This window comes from Canis lupus, chromosome 32 (genome assembly GCF_011100685.1).
Source record: "Canis lupus familiaris isolate Mischka breed German Shepherd chromosome 32, alternate assembly UU_Cfam_GSD_1.0, whole genome shotgun sequence".
Taxonomy (NCBI): Eukaryota; Metazoa; Chordata; class Mammalia; order Carnivora; family Canidae; genus Canis; species Canis lupus.
The window spans coordinates 29,160,034-29,179,950 of record NC_049253.1 but is presented as its reverse complement, the minus strand read 5'-3'; the positions used below and the strand labels follow the sequence as shown (position 1 = coordinate 29,179,950).

General features: G+C 37.8%; 1 protein-coding gene across 1 annotated transcript in view; it reads right to left on the bottom strand.

Annotated features, from left to right (window-relative positions):
• Window positions 1-7,432: 7,432 nt before the first annotated feature.
• Window positions 7,433-19,917, bottom strand: part of HSD17B11 (hydroxysteroid 17-beta dehydrogenase 11) — a 33,045-nt gene continuing 20,560 nt past the window's right edge. Inside the window, exons 6-7 of the mRNA XM_038582188.1 lie at window positions 12,722-12,838; window positions 7,433-8,297 (exon numbers count right to left, since the gene is read on the bottom strand). Coding sequence (XP_038438116.1) covers window positions 8,207-8,297; window positions 12,722-12,838 — 208 coding nt within the window. The 3' untranslated portion in view covers window positions 7,433-8,206. The remainder of the gene's footprint in view (window positions 8,298-12,721; window positions 12,839-19,917) is intronic.

The window sequence follows — 19,917 nt, the reverse complement described above, 5'->3', positions numbered from 1 at the left end:
CTAGAGACAGTGCATCAGCTAATGGTCTTTTGGTAGTCTCCTGGTATCTTTCTGTAAACAAGTGTATTGTTTTTAATTGAAGGAAAAGAAGAGAGCAGAGATAATACATTCAGGAGACTTCAATAAAGTATGGTCCAATCAGCCTTAGTGCGATTCATTTATTCATGAAAGCTCAGCATCAATATTTCAGTTAACTAATTATTTTACATGAGATAGTCATTTCCCTGAAAACCTCTTAAGTTTGGGAGAGATTGGAGGTTATATAAAGCAATCAGGAAATACTCTGATACCATGGGAATGGGCATTAGATCAGGAGCCAACTCTCCACTCTCCAAAGTGGTGCGACTTCTAACACCCCAAAAATAGAAATAACTCAAGTGTCCATGAACGGATGAATGGATAAACAAAATGTAATATATGCAGACAATGCAATAGTATTATTTTTAAAGATTTTTTAAAAAATTTATTTCTTCATGAGAGATGCAGAGAGAGAGAGAGGCAGAGACACAGGCAGAGGGAGAAGCAGGCTCCATGCAGGGAGCCCCATGTGGGATTCGATCCCAGATCTCCAGGATCACACCCTGGGCCGAAGGCGGCACTAAATCCCTGAGCCACTGGGGCTGCCCGTAGTATTCTTAAAAAAAAAAAAAATGAATGCAATTCTGATACATGCTACAACATGCATGGACCCTAAGAACATTAGGTGAAATGAAAGACACAAAAGGACAGGACTCCCTGCGCATGACCTAGATTAGTCAAATACATAGGGACAGGGAGTGGATTGTTGGTTATTAGGAAATATCACTATTTCTTTGGAGACCAAGAAATGAGAAATTATAGGATTTATGTGTATTGCAATAGCCCACTGTTTGTTTAGTCTAACTATAGTAATTTGCCAAGGACAAATTGAGGAATATAATCTCTTTTCTCTTTTTTTAAAGATTTTATTTATTTATTTGAGAGAGAGAGAGAGAGAGATTGAACAAGCAGGGGGAGTAGCAGAGGGAGAGGGAGAAGCAGACTCCTCACTAAGCATGGGTCCTGATGCAGGGCTTGATCCCAGGACCCTGGGATTATGACCTGAGCCAAAGGCAGATGCTTAACTAACTGAGCCACCCAGGTGCCCCGAATCTCTTCTAATAAAGACTTTCCTCCTCCTTTCTGGAGGGTCCATTAGTACATCATCAAAGGTTCTGTTTACTGCCAAACTCATAAAGCAGTATTATGTAGTCTTAAATGTCTTATAAATTTCTTCAGGCTCCAAAACCTAGTTTCTATGCAAACAAACCCCAAGAAGTTCACACCTTATAGAGGCCTCAGAATACTTTTGGTTTATGAAATCCCTTGCTTCATCTCTACATATCAATCCTACTTCTTTTTTTTTTTAATTTTTATTTATTTATGATAGTCACAGAGAGAGAGAGAGAGAGGCAGAGACACAGGCAGAGGGAGAAGCAGGCTCCATGCACCGGGAGCCCGATGTGGGATTCGATCCTGGGTCTCCAGGATTGCGCCCTGGGCCAAAGGCAGGCACCAAACCGTTGCACCACCCAGGGATCCCTCAATCCTACTTCTTATAGTAGCAAAGAGAAGGTCTTGATCTCTGTAGTGTACTTCTCAATATTTCTTTCCTTGTTCCTCCAATTATTCTTTCCCTATTAATTCCAACATTTTCCTGCCCATGGGACCAGGTCTCTTTTGCTTTCATCTACTTTCTGTTCTCTACCATTGTAAAAATATTCTGCAAAATCTTTTTCCATCCCACCCCCCATTTGCAATCCTGTCTTTCATATCTTACTGTCAAAGTATTATAGAGTGATTACCTCTGTTTTCTGGCTACTCATTTCCTTGGGAGCATAGAAATCTCTTGACCCTTTACTCTCTACCGGTGCAAAGTGCTATGATGGTCCCAAATATAAGGAGCTATGTGAGCATCAGTAGACCTGAAGATGGGGGGAGGGTGGGAGGTGAGACAAGCAGGGGTTAGCCACATGGTGAAGGGGATAAGGATGTTCCAGATATAGAAAACCATGTGTAGAGGCACTGAGAGGTGAGAGATCATAGCACATTCAAAGGCTAGGAAGGTCCCTCTTGGATAAGAGAGTGTGGGTCAGAGAGAAGTTAGAGAACATATAAGAAGCTCAGTCACTCAGAGAGAGTCTCAGCATCAAGTAAAAGATTTTGAGGAGGGGATTGTTATCAGATTTAGAAATGCTAAAAAAAAAAAAAAGATTTAGAAATGCTTTAGGATAGAGAATGCATGGGAAGAAGGGCAAGAAGGATTCTTGGATGGCTGTTCAGTAACCCAGGCCAGGGGTGGTGGTGGCCTGAATGAACACAGTGGCAAAGAGATATTTGAGAGAGGGAATAATAGAATCAATGGGCATTCTTTTAATAAATATATATCAAACCCTTTTTACGTCTTAGGGACTGTTCCAGGCATTGGGGATACAGCATTGAACAAAATACATAAAAACAAAGCTTCCTGGGAACCCTGGGTGGCTCAGCGGTTTGGCGCCTGCCTTTGGCCTAGGGCACGGTCCTGGAGTCCCGGGATCAAGTCCCACGTTGGGCTCCCAGCATGGAGCCTGCTTCTCCCTCTGCCTGTGTCCCTGTCTCTCTCTCTCTCTCTCTCTCTCTGTCTATCATAAATAAATAAATAAGTAAATCTTAAAAAAAAACAAAAAAACAAAAAAAAAAAACAAAGCTTCCTAACAGAAGCTTATGCTATATGGGCAATGTAGACACTAAAGATAAATAAGTAAAATATGTACTATGCTCCACAGTAGTAAGTATCAAGGTGAAAAATAGAGGACAGAAGGAGAAATGGAATCTTATAGGGCATGGCTATGTAGGCAGGGTTGCAATTTTAGATATGGAGTAAGAAGTTCTGAAAAGACCTAGGGAAAAAGACTTAAAGGGGAGATAGAGCTAGCCATGTGGCTGTCTGCAGAAGAGCATTTTGGAGAGGAAACAGTAATGTACAAAGGTTTGAGATAGGAACATGTCTAGTGGGTTGAGGATCATCAAGAGGACTGATGTGCCTGGAGTGAACTGAAAGAGAATGAGGGTAGTATAACAGTTTTATAGGTCAAAATGGCTAGGCTATAGTTTTCAACTATTCAGTGAAACTAATCTAAATGTTGCTGTGAAGATATTTTGTGGTTAACATTGATAATAGTCTTTAAGACAAAAAATTTTTAAAGATTTTATTTATTTATTCATGAGAGACACACATGGAGAGAGGCAGAGACACAGACAGAGGGAGGAGCAGGCTTCTCACAGGGATCCTGATGCGGGACTTGATCCCGGGACCCCGCAATCACTCTGAGCCGAAGGCAGATGCTCAACCACTAAGCCACCCAGGCGTCCCAAATAAGACAAAACTATTCTTAATGATGTGGATGGGCCTTATCCAATCAGTTGAAAGGCCTTGAAAACAAAACTGAGCTTCTCTGTACTATAGACTGAATATTTGTGTCCCCGCCCACAAAGTTCGTATGTTGAAACCTAACCCTCAAAGCAACGGTATGCGGAGGTGGGGGCTTTGGGAGATGATTAGTTCATGAGGATGGAGCCCTCATGAATGGGATTAGTGTTCTTGTAACGGAGACCCCAGAGAGCTCCCTTCCCCCTCCTGCCATGTGCAGACACAGCAAGAAGACCGGCTGTTTGTTGGTGAACTGGGAGACAGGCTTTCGCCAGACGCTACTACGTCCTGGGTGGCTTGATTTTGGAATTCCCAGCCTCTCAAACTGGGAAAAATAAATTTTGGTTGCTTAAGATCCACTTGATCTTTGATATTGTGCTGTGACAGCCTGAACTGCCTAAGACACCCAGAGTCAGCAGCGATGCTGCCTCAAGACTGTATCATGGATTCTGCCCCAGGGGTCCCAGCCTGTCAGCCTCCCCTACAGATTTCAGAGTTGTTAGCCTCCCACAATAACATGAGCCAACTCCTCAATTCCTTGAAATTGATCTACCCTCGTATGTATGTATGTATAGAAAATCTCCTACTGATTCTATTTCACTCTAATATAAGTAATAAGGTAATAATCGGTAATAAGGTAAGAAGACTGGATTACATTATGGCCTTCCAGGTCATGGTAAGGACTTTAGCTTTAAGTTTTAGGTGAGGCGCTATTGGGGGATTTTGTACTGAAGCATGACATCATCTCATATTTTAAAGACTTATTCTGGAGCACCTCAGTGGCTCAGTCGGTTAAGTATCTGACTCCTGATCTCAGCTCAGGTCTTAATCTCAGGGTCATGAGTTCAAGCCCACATTGGGCTCCATGCTGGGCATAGAGCCTACTTAAAAGACAATTTTTAAAAAAGGATTCACTCTGGCTGCTGTGCTGAGGGGAACAACAGGTGATGGTGGCTTGCATCGGGGTAGTGGCAGTGGGGGTGATAAGAGGTGATAGAATTCTGGATGTATTTTCAAGGTAGAGCAAACAGAATTGCCTTTTTAATGAATGTGGGAGGAATCAAGGATGACACTAAGTTTTTTGGCCTTAGCAACTGGAATAACAGGGTTTTGAACAGGTTCAGGACAACATCAAAAGCTCAGTTTCATAAATATTAGGTTGAGATGCCTGCTGGTTATGCCAGCAGAGATACACCAAGAAGGTGGTTGCATATATGTACGCCATTCAGAGGAGAGATTCAGGCTGGAAATATAAATGTGGGAATGGTGACTAATATTGAACATATGTGCCAGGGATTAGAGGATTTTGGTGAGCTGAGGGATGAGGGTGAGTAGAAGGAAGGAGGTAGGTGTAATTGTAAGTTTTTAACTTGGACACTTGTTAGAAGTGCCATTCTCTGTTAGGGAACCCAGATGGCGTAGAGAAGATGCTAGGTTTTGCATGTATTGATTATGACATTTATGTAACTGCAACTGGAGATAATGTAGGAGATTACACAGTCTAGTTCAGCCCTTTTACGGATGAGGAAATGGAGGTTCCAGCACAACTAGCTTGAATTAGATTGCCCAGTGCTCTTTTTGCCATACGAGGCCACTTGTACTTGTAATTGTAATTGTAATTTTGCCATATGAGGGAAGACTGTGAAAGTAAAAGGCACATCTCTCTCATCTCAAGATTGTCTAGTCATCCCTAGACCAATTTATAAAAAAAAAAAAAAGAGAAGAAAAGAAAAAAAAAAAACGGTTAGGAGTCAGATTGGCTCTAAGGTCAAGTGGGAATTCCTATGTGTTTTGGGGAAGGATGTGATGTCTAGTGGAAATTAAGACTATCCCAGTATTTTCAGGCTCAGCATTTTAATTTCAGGAAACTTTAGACCGTTGTGATATTGGGTCAGTCCAGGCTAGACTTCTTTCAGGTAGACTACTTGGGCATCTGCATGTAGCATCTTATTCCACCTTAACCTAATTCCTTGATGGAAAAGCTTCAAACAGTCTTTCACTGGCTAATTATGGATTATTGTTTGAATACTAAGGAAAGCTTGGGTAAAAGGAAGTAGAGGTGTTTAGGTGATGGTTCAACTCTCCAAGAGCTCCAGTGAGGCTGTGGGATCAAGTGAGGTCAGCAAATGTGTGTTCCAACCCTCATCTTGACCTCTGAATAGTTGTGTCATTTCAGATTTTGTTGAATCTCTTTGGGCTACCTCATCTATAAAATGGGAATAGTTTCTTTTGCCTTCGTGGATGTATCTTGCAAGAAGTTACTATGGCCGAGTTCAAAAAGGGTGTTGCCTGTGTTCTTCTCTAGGATTTTGATGGAATCTTGTCCAACGAAAGATGAATGGATAAAGAAGATGTGGTTTATGTATACAATGGAATATTACTCAGCTATTAGAAATGACAAATACCCACCATTTGCTTCAACGTGGATGGAACTGGAGGGTATTATGCTGAGTGAAGTAAGCCAGTCGGAGAAGGACAAACATTATATGTTCTCATTCATTTGGGGAATATAAATAATAGTGAAAGGGAATAGAAGGGAAGGGGGAAGAAATGTGTGGGAAATATCAGAAAGGGAGACAGAACGTAAAGACTGCTAACTCTGGGAAACGAACTAGGGGTGTTGGAAGGGGAGGAGGGCGGGGGGTGGGAGTGAATGGGTGACGGGCACTGGGGGTTATTCTGTATGTTAGTAAATTGAACACCAATAAAAAATAAATTAAAAATAAATAAATAAATAAAATGGGAATAGTGATGTCCACCACGCAGAATTCTTCAAGGTAGTAACTCTATCACCCAGCCTGGGAGAAGAAGCTCTGAATAATTGCTCCCCTTCCCCACAGCAAAATCCTTATTAGTTATTTACGCACTAGCCAAGTTGGTGTTGACGACACACTAAGGTCAATTTTAACCCTTTTCCTTGGCCTGATTCCTCACTCTTTCTAATCCTTATTTCCATTAAAAAGAACAGTGAGAATGAAAAGTGTTTCTGAAGGCAAGCCTGGGAATATTCTCAAAGGGAATAGGGGAGGAATGAGTAGGACTCAGGGACCTCCCCATCCCATGGCAGGGCCCCCAGGATGACAGCAAATGCTCAGAAAGACTTTATGGTGTCTCCAGGGAGGGCTCGTTCTTTGCTTACCCCACAAAAGAGAGAGACATCTGTCATCAAGGTCCTAGTTTAGGACCACAGAGTACCATGAAGGTTGACAACTAGAGAAGTCTTTCCTGTTTACTTGAGAACAATGTAAGCCTCTTTGGTTTTGGTGTGACTCTCAGAAGTAGCCCTATTGATGGCTAAGATGAATTTTCCCATTAAATTGTGGAGAAGTGGGTTGAGACAATTCATTCATTCAAGTAACAGTTAAAAGTTTTCAGACCTAGAGTCAGAGCAGTAATTGCCTGATGTTAGTGAATCAGAACCAACTTTTATTTATTTCTTATTAAAGAGCAGAGAACAAAAGCCCAGAACCTCTACAGTGTTCATTAACTTTTCAGCAGAGCTGGGGGCTCCAGCCCTAAGGTCCTTCTGGGTTCCTGCTCCCTACGGGAATTTCAACAATGCCTTCAACCTAGCCTGCTACCCAGAATTGCTGGAGGTAAATAAATAAACATTAAATGTTAAATATGTTTGTTTAGAAACAGAATTAAGATCTTTTACCATGAAGTTTGTGTACCTAGTGTGACTCATTTACTATATTTCACAATAGTGATTCTGATTTATATATTTTCTGAGTATGAATCTCTGATACAAGGACCAAAGTTCTTTACTTAGTATATATGTGTCTAATACAGTGTTAGAAATATTTTTCTTCAATAGAAATCCAGCAAGCCTGCTTATTTTTTTCAATTCATAGGTCTGATCTTCTTATCTCGCTGAGCATTACTCACATCCGAGAAATTTCTGGATATTAAAAAAAAGATCTTTGATTACATAATCCATTTTCCCTTAATTTGAGCCAAGTTGAGCCAAGTTCTGTTCAAGATGAAAAGATGGAGACAAAATTTAAGTTTGATCTGTTTATTGTTGCCATTATGGGTACAGTCTCCTAATTCTCTGCCTCAAATCCCAATGATGCTTTTGTACCTGCAACACATGTCGATCTCAAGTTTCCTTGAGCTGAAATGTTTGGCTTTGGAATGTGAGGCATCTTTCAGGAAACAGTGGGAACTTGTGTGATGAAATGTTTGAGTGACATTTCTTATATCATAAGAAACTCATTGTGAAATGCCACTAGATACAGTCCTTCATTATATTTAGAGAGCCTGAAGATTTTGTTTTTATAGAGAATAGAAAAGGAAACGGGAATTATATAAAATTTAAGTGCAATTAGAAATAAAAATATATCTTACACATTTATAGTACAAATTTTCCAGAGATTGCACAAGTCACAAAATCTTAGAAATTATAAAATTATTTGTAATTTTATAAATTATGTAATTTATAAGGTCTTTCCTAAGGTATTCCCCTCTTTGTATTATATAAAATTAGCTTTCAGCTAAAGGACAAGTGATAATAAATGAGGACTGTCAGGGCCTCCAAAAAAGATATTGAAGAAAGAAAGATAATTAGGAAAAGCAGAAGTCTAAATATTAAAGTTCTGATTAACATTAGATCAAATTGACTTAAACCTGGTAAATCAGTTCTATTTATTTATAGCTAGTGTGTGAAGAAGAATTTAAGTTATGTCACTTAAATATAATGATGTTTTGGAAAGCAGGTATTTTTGAAGATGTGTATTTACATTAACTAAATATAGAATGTGGTCCATGTAGGACTTATTCTCCTTTAGTTTTATACCCAATAACTGCATCAAACCTAATATCGATCTTTCGTTTTAAAAGTGCCAGGAAACGCTCAGGAAGGATCCTAAAAAAAGATACATGAAAATAATTAGGAAATAAATATTAAGTGCATTTGTAAAATATCTTATTTTAAAATACACTTATCATGTGTCATCATTTTTTTTTTGCATGAGAAAAAGGACTTTTTAATTTATATTCTATGTATCAGGCAGCTCTATGTCATATATAAACCAAGTCCTGGAAGACAATCACGTAGCTTGGTGATACAATGCGAGAAAGATAGAAGAGGCACATTATAGATGGAAACTATTTTGTTGGGCTTTCTTTCTTCCTATCTTTCTTTCATTTGAGAATAATGAAGTTTTTTGGATATTTCTTAAAAAAACAGACTTCAGCTTCATTGCCCTAGTCCCCATTTAATAATGAGTATTTGTAAAGTCTCCCCATGATATTGCTGTTTTCTCATCCACAGCAGGCTATGGGAATGCCTGTGGGATGGAGCTTTCCATTCTATGGTCTATGGAGAGCCTCAGATGAATATGTGCAATAAGCCTTGTCTAAAAACTGAAGACATGATTTGTCTCTTCTCTGCACTCTTTTCTAATGGATGTAAGTGCTGCTGTGACAGCTAATGTAAAAATTAGAAGGAAGATATTATCATATTATCAGCAACTTCTTGTCATCAGTCATTTCTCAATCAATAGAGATAATACATATCTATAACTTGTGTTTTGGGCATATCCTTTATCATGTATCATCTTAAACAAGATTTGTCTTAAGATTAGGAAATTTAACTCTGAGTCACTACTCTAAGTTCTTTCCAATGAAATCCATTTTGTTTTCAAAAGGAAAAGGAAGGAGGCTTAACCTCCTTTAGGGTAAGAGTGACTTGAAACATTTAGCTTACGAAATAGATACACTCCTGTGTTTCTCAGGAGAGCTAAGAGAGGAGGTGTCTAGAACTAAAGAGCTGAGATGCTAAAGGCTTTGAAAACAAGAAACATAACATTGGAAAGGGAGTGAGAATAGGAACTAATTTTATATTTTACAATCCAAAATATTATTAAAATGTTCCACTGAGAGACTGAAGAAACAGAATAGCTAAATGAAAATGCAGATAAAGAACTTTGTTTTGAGCATAATGCTGAACAAGTTATTTGAGTTCAAACTCCTCATGTGAAAATGGAAAAATTAATACCTACTCCACAGTGTTCTTGTGAAGAATCAATGTGTTAACATAAAATGCTTTAAACATTTTATTTTGTACATGTGCTTGCTTCAGCAGCTCATATACATTTTATTTTGTACATGACGGACATGTAGTAGGCCTAATTTTTTTGTCCCTACCCTATATAGGCATAGCTCAGAGATACTGCAGGTTTGGTTCCAAACTACTGCAATAAAGCAATTATTACAATAAAGTGAGTCAAATAAATTTGTTGGCTTCCCAGTGCATATAAAAATTATGTTTACACTATACTGTAGTCTATTAAGTGTGCAATAGCATTATGGCTAAAAATATTTATAGACCTTAATTAAAAACTACTTTATTGATAAAACATCCTATCCATTATCTGAGCTTTCAGAAAGTTGTAATCACCAATTACAGATCACCATAACAAATAAAACCATGAAAAACTGTGAAATAGAGCAAGAATTATCAAAATGTGACAGAGCCATAAAGTCCAAAAATGGTGTTGGAAAAATGACGCTGATAGAGTTGCTTGATACAGGGTTACCACAAAACTCCAATTTGTAAAAAACACAGTATCTTGAGAGTACAATGAAATGAAGGGCGACAGAATGATATATGCCTGTGCTTAAGAATATTATGGAATTCGTCACTTTCCAATGAGTCTGAGAGACTTTAAACAGAATATGTAAGTCAGTATAACTATAGTTGACCCTTGCACAACACACATATATCTTTTGACTCTCCAAAAACTTAACTACTAAAAGCCTACTGTTGATCAGAAGCCTTACTGATAACCTAAACAGTCGACACATATTTTGTTATATGTATTATATACTATATTCTTACAAAGTAAACTAGAGATAAGAAAATGTTATCATGATAATCATAAGGAAGAGAAAATACACCTATAGTACTGTACTGTATCCAAAAAAATCTACATAGAAGTGGGTCCCTGTAGTTCAAAGCCATGTTGTTCAGGGTCAACAGCATATAGGGATATCTGACCATATGGCATTAAAATAAAGCTTGCCAATTGAGCAACAAACATTCACAGTCTGATAAAAATCAGGGCAATGCTAATAAAAGTGTTAATTATAATAATAATAATAGTTGTATATAACATTTATTGAGTATAGTATCCTGAATACTTTAAGTGCATCATTTTATTCATTTCTCACAGTCCTATAATGTCTTACTGTCTCCATGTAACAGATGAAGACACTAAGTTTCAAAGAAGTCAAACAGGTCATCCTGTGTTCATGTGGTGAGCAAGTCACAAACACAGCTCCATCTAACTCCAAAGCACAAACTTTGAGTCTCTATGCTAAAGGTCTAGAAAATGGAATTAATTTATTATTATTATTATTTTTAAAGAACCACCTTTTTTTTAGATTTTATTTATTTATTTATTCATGAGAGACAGAGACTGAGGCAGAGACACAGGCTGAGGGAGAAGCAGGCTCCCCACGAGGAGCCTGTTGCTGGACTCGATCTCAGGACCCGAGGATCATGCCCTGAGCCCAAGGCAGTCATTCAACTGCTGAGCTACCCAGACATCCCTAGAATCAATTTATTAAATCAACAAACATTTTGGTGCCGCCATGTGTCCATCAACTCTTCAAAGTACAGGGGTTACAGACAGTCATGAAAAGAGACAAACCTCCTTCCCTCATAGGCTTACATTCTAAAGGACTGTAATCACTGAGTGCTTACTTATGAAATGTAACAAGAATAATGGTAAACACTTCATAGGTTTTAACTTGGTCATTCAGCCAGGAGATTCTTGAGTTTTCTCAAGGTTTAGGTTTATTACCTAAACTTCTAAGGTGTGTTCAATCAAAGTTCCTTGCAGAAGGGGCTAAAAAGCCTGATATGTGTCAGGTATGCTTTTGATTTCTTGAAATTTTTTCAGTCTGTAGGCCAGTAATTCTCAAAGTATAATCTTGAACCAACTGCCTGAGGCAGTTGCCTGTCAAAATACAGTTGTCTGGGTCCCAACCAAAATATCCTGTATTAAAACCTCTAGAGGGACCTGGGTGGCTCAGTGGTTGAGTGTCTGCCTTCGGCTCAGGGCATGACCCCAGGGTCTTGGGATCAAGTTTGGCATCGCGCTCCCCTGAGGGAGCCTGCTTCTCATTTTGCCTGTCTCTTCCACTCTCTCTGTGTCTCTCATGAATAAATAAATAAAATCTTAAAAACAAAAAAACCTCTAGAGGTGAGATCCAATAATTAATTTTTAAAAATTATCTTCCCAAGCGATCCTGATGCCTCACCATGTTGGAGGCCTGACTGTAGGAACAGAGAACAAGAAGCTGGCTGACTGGCTTCCTTGCTTCCTTGCTTCCTTGCTTGCTTGCTTCCTTCCCTCTTTTAACCTAAGCTACCTCTTCACATTCCCTTCATTACTTGGACTAGCCTCACTGTCACACAGTGTTCCCATGTGAGTAATGAGGCAATGTGTTAGGTGGAAGGTAGTTAAACCAAGTGGTTTCCAATCTTGGCTGTACATCAGAATCACTGGGAAAGTTGTATCTCTCAGATCAGCCCACACTCCAGACCAATCACATCAATCTTGGGGAGTAGGTTCCAGGCCTTAGTATTTTGAAAACTGCTAAGTGAATTCCAATGTGACCAAAGCTGAGACCTAGTGCTCTAAAGAAATGCTTCTTAAATTTGAATATGCATTCAAATCACCCTTGGGTCCTATAAGAATGCAAAGTCTGGTTCAGGACATCAAGAGAATCTGTATTTCTAACAAAGTCCCAGGTGATGCTGATGTTGCTGATCCATGGAAGTAGTAAGGCTCAAGGATCTCTAAAATTATTGAATTCTAAAAGCTTATTTAAGCATTCTTATGCTTCAGTATGCTTTTACACAAAATACGAGCTCAGTGATTATCTGTTGTATTTTTAGATGAATATCTAAAACCTTATGGTCTCCTCCAACCTTATGGTTCTATGACTTCACTATGTAATAATGCTTAAAAACTACCCTTCTTTATAGTCATCTTCTATGAGACAAGACTTCCAGATATATACACATTTCTTTTTCTAAAAAAAAAAAATTTAAACACTTGTGGAAATTACTCAGCTCGTTTGCCCAATTTCTATACAAACCCTGCTTCAAGGATTAACAAATGTGGTTTTAAAAATTGATGGATTATTGAAGCCTATCCTTTTTGTCTCTTAATTCCATTTAATTGTGCTTTATCAAATGTCTGGTTTTAGATCTGAGTAAAAGCATTAATACATAAATCTTTATTTATAATGCTGATAAATGTAACTGTCACTTACTTTTCCACCACTGTTAAAAAGCATATAGAAGATGGAATAAAAATCATTTTCTGCTCAGTCAGGATCCCATTCAGCAGCTTGTCTACCACTTCCTCAGGTTCCAGGATGGGCCCCAAACTGAAATCAGAAGCAGTCTTCAGCAACAAAACATTTCACTGAAGCTTCTGCTTTAATTAGGTGCTAAACAAATAAGTTAAATTACCATAGGAATCATAACATAACAAACTTGTAGCATCTGGCCCATTATAAGTGCTCAAAAATAGCTACTGTTTTAGCATGAATATTAACAACCACTTATTTAGTGCTTATCATGTACTGTGCACTGTGCTAAACACTCTACATAGGTCATCTCACTGAAGTTTTCCAACAATCTGTGATGGAAAAAATAGTACCTATTTTGTCTTGCAAATGAGAATTATAGAAGTAGCCAGGATTCAAAAATAATTGAACTAAATTAGGACTGATAAATTCACTTTTATATCTTTAGAAGTTTTGGGGCACCTGGGTGGCTCAGTTGGTTAAGTGTCTGCCCTCAGCTCAGGTCATAATACCAGGGTCCTGGGATCTAGCCCCACATGGGGCTCCATACTCAGCAGGGAGTCTGCTTCCCCTTCTCCCTCTGCCCCTCCCCACCCTTCCCACGCATTCCCCCCCCCAAACAAATAAATAAATAAATAAAATCTTTAAAAGTCTTGGGGAAAAAGCCAAATACCATTATACAAGTTTTATTATTTACTCAGACTGTTTAGCAAACAATTTCTAAAGTATCAGAGAAAATTAAAATATATATGATATGATCTTTCATTCTCAGCCTAGGTCAGTCATTTACTAGAATACTGTGTTCACCCGGAACCCTGAAGACTACATAGGAAAACCTGGAGATGCAACAGAAAAGGAAATGTAATAATAAAGGTGAGTGCTTTTGGCCCAGAGGAGGTAAAATTGAAAGGCAATGGAAACCTGAAGAAGACTAAGCCCTCCTTCGCCTAGGGCATAAGCAGAGAACCAAGGAGGATGAATCTAGAAACTGAAAGATGCTTGTGTCTTGAAGTGTTCAGAAGGAAATTCACTTTCTAGCATATTGCTATCAGACTTCACTACTCCCAAGTTGCATGAAAACTCACAACCACCTATGTAAACAGTACAGCATACTTCCACATTCCCACTGTGGCCTTGTGAACCTACCAATCAAATAATATTGCATTGACTAAACTTTTCTTAGTGTACTTCCTCTCTTTACCCAAAATCTCAGCCTCTGCCAGAGAAATTTTCATTAAATTTAATGGCTGGCCAAGAATACAATTTTTAAAAGGCCAAAAAGAACAGGCTTCCAGAAAATAATATCTTGGAAGAATAAAATCTTAATCATTAAAATATCAGTACATGGAAAAATTTTTCCCCCTGACAGTCTAATGTTAATAAGAGTTGCAAATCCTATTAAATAAATGTTCATGACAGATTCTGTAGAAACTGTCCCAAAATACTTCAGGCCTATCTATTGGTGTGGGGGAGAATTTATGTGGGGGCATAGTAATACTTAGGGACAAAGAGTATTTTCAGGCAGAACCATGTTTGATTATCTAACTACCACTTGAGTGGTTAAGTAACTTTGGGGAAGATATTTCTACTATTTAAAGTTTTTTAAAAAAGGATTTTGTTTTTGTATTTAATCTGAAAAATGGGGTTAATGCAGTGGTATGCTAGTAAATGTTTCACAACTGGCTCTCTAGGGCACAGAATTCTCTGTTTTGTAGCATTTAATTTCTATGGTGTAAATACTCTCACCATGGCTGGTTTCAAGCTATTATTGCTGAATGAGTATAAGCTCAGCGCTCCACTGGTAATGTGCATGGAAGTACTTGATGCAGTCATACTATACAAATGTTACTTGTCAACTTCTTTTTTTTTAAATTTTTTAAATTTATTTATGATAGTCACACAAAGAGAGAGAGAGAGGCAGAGACACAGGCAGAAGGAGAAGCAGGCTCCATGCACTGGGAGCCTGACGTGGGATTCGATCCCAGGGTCTCCAGGATCGCGCCCTGGGCCAAAGGCAGGCGCTAAACCGCGCTGCACCACCCAGGGATCCCTGTCACCTTCTTATATATTTTTCTTTTTTTATGGTACTAGCCAACAAAAACTATTATCTTTCTGTAGCACACACACAAATTAAGCTTTTAAAAAGAAAAAATTTATTTATTTATTTATTTTTGAAAAAAATTATGTATATTTCATGTAGGAGTGATGTTTTTAAAAGGATATTGAACAAAAATAATTCTTGGCTGTCAAAAAAATTTAATCAGGATAGCCAATGACAAGCTAATAAATTCAGGTTATGCTACATTGTTTTTATCACTAATTGGAAAGCGAGAGAGAACTTATTGAGGGAAGAATATTTAATTAAACATTGTTCATATGCCTAACAATAGAGCTCCAAAATACATGAAGCAAAAATTGACAGAATTGAAGGAAGACACAGTTTAAAAATAAGAATTGGAGACATTAATCTTACTTTCACCAATGACTTGAATGGCAGTATAACCAATTAAATCTAACAGCATCTATAGAACACTCCACCCAACAACAGCAGAATTCATATTCCTCTCAAGAGCACAAAGAGCATTATCCAGGACAGACTATATGTGAGACCACAAAACAAGTCTCGTTAAATTAAAAAAAAAGACTAAAATCATACAAAATATGTTCTCCAACAATAGAATAAAATCAGAAATTAAGAGCAGAAGGAAAACTGGAAAATTCACAAATATGTGGAAATTAGCCAATGGTACAAGGAAGAAATCAACAGGAAATTAGAAAGTACTTTGAGATGAATGAAAAACACAACATACAAAGATTTATGGGATGCAGCAGAAGCAGTGCTCAGAGGGAAATTTATAGTTATAAATGTCTACATTTTAGAAAAACCCTGAGATCTCAAATCCATAACCTAACTTTTCACTTTAATAAACTAAAAAAAGAACTAAATGTAAAGCAAGCAAAATGAAATAATGATTAGAGCAGAAATAAATGACATGGAGAATAAATTATAATAAAAAAAATCAATGAAACCTAAAGTTGGCTTTTTGAAAGATCAACAAAATTGACAAACTTTTAGCTAGACTGACCAAGAGAAAAAGAAGAAAACTATTATGAAAATGAGGACATTACTGCTAATCTTACAGACATATAAAGAGTTATAAGAGAATACTATCAACAATCATATGCCAACCATTAGATGACCTAGAAGAAATTCCTAGAAACACACAAAGCACTAAAACTGATTCAAGAAAAAAATATGAAATCTGAGTAGATCTTTAATCAGAGATTGAATCAGTAACCAAAAAACCCCCAGCAAAGAAAAGTCCAGGACCAGATGGCTTCATGAAAAATTCTATCCAATGTTTAAGGAATTAACACCAGTCCTTCTTAAAGTTAAAAAAAAAAAAAAAAAAAAAAACAAAACCCGGAACTTGTCCTAGCTCAGTCTACAAGGCCAGAATTACCCTGCAAATAAAGCCTAAGACTAAGATATCTTAGGATATCTTAGAAAACTAAATAAAAATATCTCTTATGAACATAGATACAAATATCCTCAACAAAATCCAGCATCAAAGCAAATGCAGCATCATAGTAAAAGGATTATATACTATGGCCAAGTGAGATTTATTGCAAGAATGCAAGGTGGAGGTAGGGGGCACCTGGGTGGCTCAGTTCATAAAGCATCCAACTCTTAGTTTTGGCTCAGGTCATGATCTCAGGGTTGTAAGACTGAGCTTGGTATGGAGTCTGCTTGAGATTCTCTCCTTCTCTCTCTGCCCCTCCTCTTGCTCTATGCTCTCTTTTTCTCTAAAATAAGATAAATAAAAAGAACCCTCCAAGAATGTGAGGTGGTTTATCATATAAAAATCAATCATTATAGTATATCATATGAAAAGCCCCATATGATCATCTCAATAGGCACAGAGAAAGTATCTGACACAATTCAACATGCTTTCATGGGGGGAAAAAAGCACTCAACACACTGGGAACACAGGGGAACTTCCTCAAGCTGATTTCACAAGCACTTCCATGATACAGCTTGGTTTCTATAAACAGTGGAGTAAAAAAAAATAACAGGACTTGTTAAATATGATGATCATCAGCCTTTCTAATAATAAAAAAGATGATCATCAGCCTTTCTAATAATCAAAAATGTATTAATATAACACAGAAGTACTTTTTTCCCTCATCATTTGATAAAGATTAAACATGGGGTAATATTCAAAGCTGGCAAATATCTCGCTGGTGGCGGGATAAATTAGGACAATCCTTCTGGAGGGAGTCTAATAAATCTTTCAAAAGTAAATAAGTTCCTACTCTTTGATCCAGCAATTCCATTTCAAAAAACCATAACAAAATGGCTAGAAAAGTGAACAAAGACATATGCACATACACATATACACACAATGAGCTTTCCAATTATTTTTTAATTGTCACTAGTAGAGCTTTGTCAGAAGAGGGCACTCTTGCCCACAAGGAAGGTTAGTTTGTGCAGCTTTGTCCTGGGGGCAATGTTAAAAAATTCAATTATAATTAAAAAAAAAATACGGTGTCTGTTTTTAACTGCTTAAAGACAGTCTGGGCGAAAAAATTGATTCAAATATATTATATCAGGGTCCAATGAAGGTTTTCCTCTTGAAAATAATGGAGGAGGGGCATCTGGGTGGTTCAGTGCTTGAGCATCTGCCTCTGGCTCAGGGTGTGATCCCAGGGCCTTGGGATTGAGTCCTGCATCAGGCTCCCCGCAGGGAGCCTGCTTCTCCCTCTGCCTATGTCTCTGCCTCTCTCTGTGTGTCTCTCATGAATAAATAAATAAAAATTTTAAAACAAAAAAAGAAAATAATGGAGGAAGTTGGCAAATCTTATCCTTGAGATGGAACTCACCTCTTACTTTGACACTTCCTTTTAATTGTAATGGACTTTTTAAAAAAAATTATTTTTATTGAGATATAACTGACTCATCACATATCACATGTAAGCTTAATATATATGGTGTGTTGATTTGATACATTTATATATTGCAATATGATTACCATGGTGGAATTGGCTAACATCTCTATCGTATCACATGATTGTGTGTGTGTGTGTGTGTGTGTGTGTGATGGGAACAATTAAGATCTAGCCTCTTACCAACTTTGATGTTTATAATACAGTATTGCTGTCTACAATCACTCTGTTGCATATTAGATCTCCAGGAGTTACCACTTGCAGGTTTTGCCCTGAAACAATTATCTCCTCAATTCTCCCACCTGCTGCCTCTGGTAACTACCATTCTACTCTGTGTTTCTATGAATCCAGATTTTTTAGATTCCACACATAAGTGAGATCATAGAGTATTTAACAGGTTATTGAGGTTTTTTTCATCTTTCTACTCCTCAGGCCCCCAAATTAATTCATCCTTTGTGTTCTCTCTTTAGGGCCCAATTAGGGTTTTCTCGACTAATACAGATTAATCAAAACACTAACCTTCTGAAGTAAATATGTTCACTTTTGTTTTCTAACAAAATCGTATCTTAAAATAGGCTCATGGTGTGCCTGGGTGGTACAGTTAGTTGGGCATCCAACTCTTGGTTTTGGCTCGGGTTGTGCTCTCAGGGTTGTGGGATCAAGCCCCATGCTAGGCTCTGCACTCAGCCTAGAGTCTGCTTGGGGTTCTCTCTCCTTCTCCCTCTGCCTCCTTCTCCCTGTGCACTCTGTCTCTCCAAAATAAGTAGATAAATTTAAAAAAATAGGCTCTTCGACAATTTGATAGATTCTTCGGGGAGCTTGAGATCTTTGCACAGTCACCAAATTTCCAGCTGATGTCGACCTTCTACTCTATCTACCTATGGGCAGACATATCTAGATTAAGGTGTATTAAATAGAACCTTCTATTTTCCCAGAGTGTCACATTGGATATCCTTCATTAATTTCGAATATATTTTCACCAAAGGCAGATGAATTGGGGAAAATAGGGAGAAAATTTGAGTACGTAGAATAAAACTAAAGACTGAATCCTATCAGGGCAAGAGATCATCCAAAAGTAGACCCACGTATCTATCCAGATTTATTGTAAAGATGACATTTCAAAGCAGTGAAGGAAATAATGTGTTATTTAATAAATAATGCAAAATAACTTATTAACTATTTGGGAAAAACAAGCAACACCCTGATCTTATTTCTTAAAGTAAATTTGGGTGGAGCAAAGGTCTAGATGTGAAAATGCAACCATAAAAGTATTAGAAAAATATAGATGGATATCCTCATATGCTTGGAGTGAAAAAGACCTTTATAAACACCTGGGAGAAACGAAAGGCCAGGAAGGAAAAAAAACTGAGAAATTTTAATGTAAAAATAAGTAAAAATAAGTTTAAAGGCAAATAGCAACCTGGGGACAATATATATATGCAACATCAATGGCATATGAAAGGGTATTTGAATGTACAATGAACTCATAGGTACCAACTTTGAAACTTGATGGCTCAGTAGAAAAGGTGAGCAGAAGCCATGTAACAGGCAATTCACAAAAGAAGTCAAACTATCAAAAAACTTAGGAAAACACTTTAGTCTAGCTACTAAGTCATCAGAAAACAAAGACAATCCTTCACGTAGGCAAAAGGCATAAAATCTGCAGAAGGCAGATTGGTGGGGAAGTGGAGGTGCTCTTCCTACACTGGTGGCCATGAGTGCAGATTGGCAGAACACTTCTGGGGTACTTTGGTAGTATGTACAAATATTTAAAATTTGCATACACTTTGACCCAGTAACCCCTCTTCTAAAACCCACCTGAAGGAGGGGCACCTGGTGGCTCAGTCAGCTAAGCATCCACCTTCTGCTCATGTCATGATCCCAGGGTCCTGGGATTGAGCCCCAGGCATTGGGCTCCTTGCTCAGTGGGGAGTCTGCTTCTCTCTCTGCCCCTCCCCTCACTTGTGCTCTCTCTCTCAAATAAATAAATAAAATCTTAAAAAAAATAAAGTAAAATAAAATCTACCTGAAGGAGATGGTACCAAAATGTGAAAGTGTGTGTGCACTAGGATGTTCATTATAGCTGTGCTATGGTAAAAATCTCTAGTAGGCACAACTGTTCAGACTAAGTAATCAATACAACCTATGATAAAACTCTGTATTTACTGACAGGAAATGATGTCCATGACACAATGCTGAGGGAAATAAGT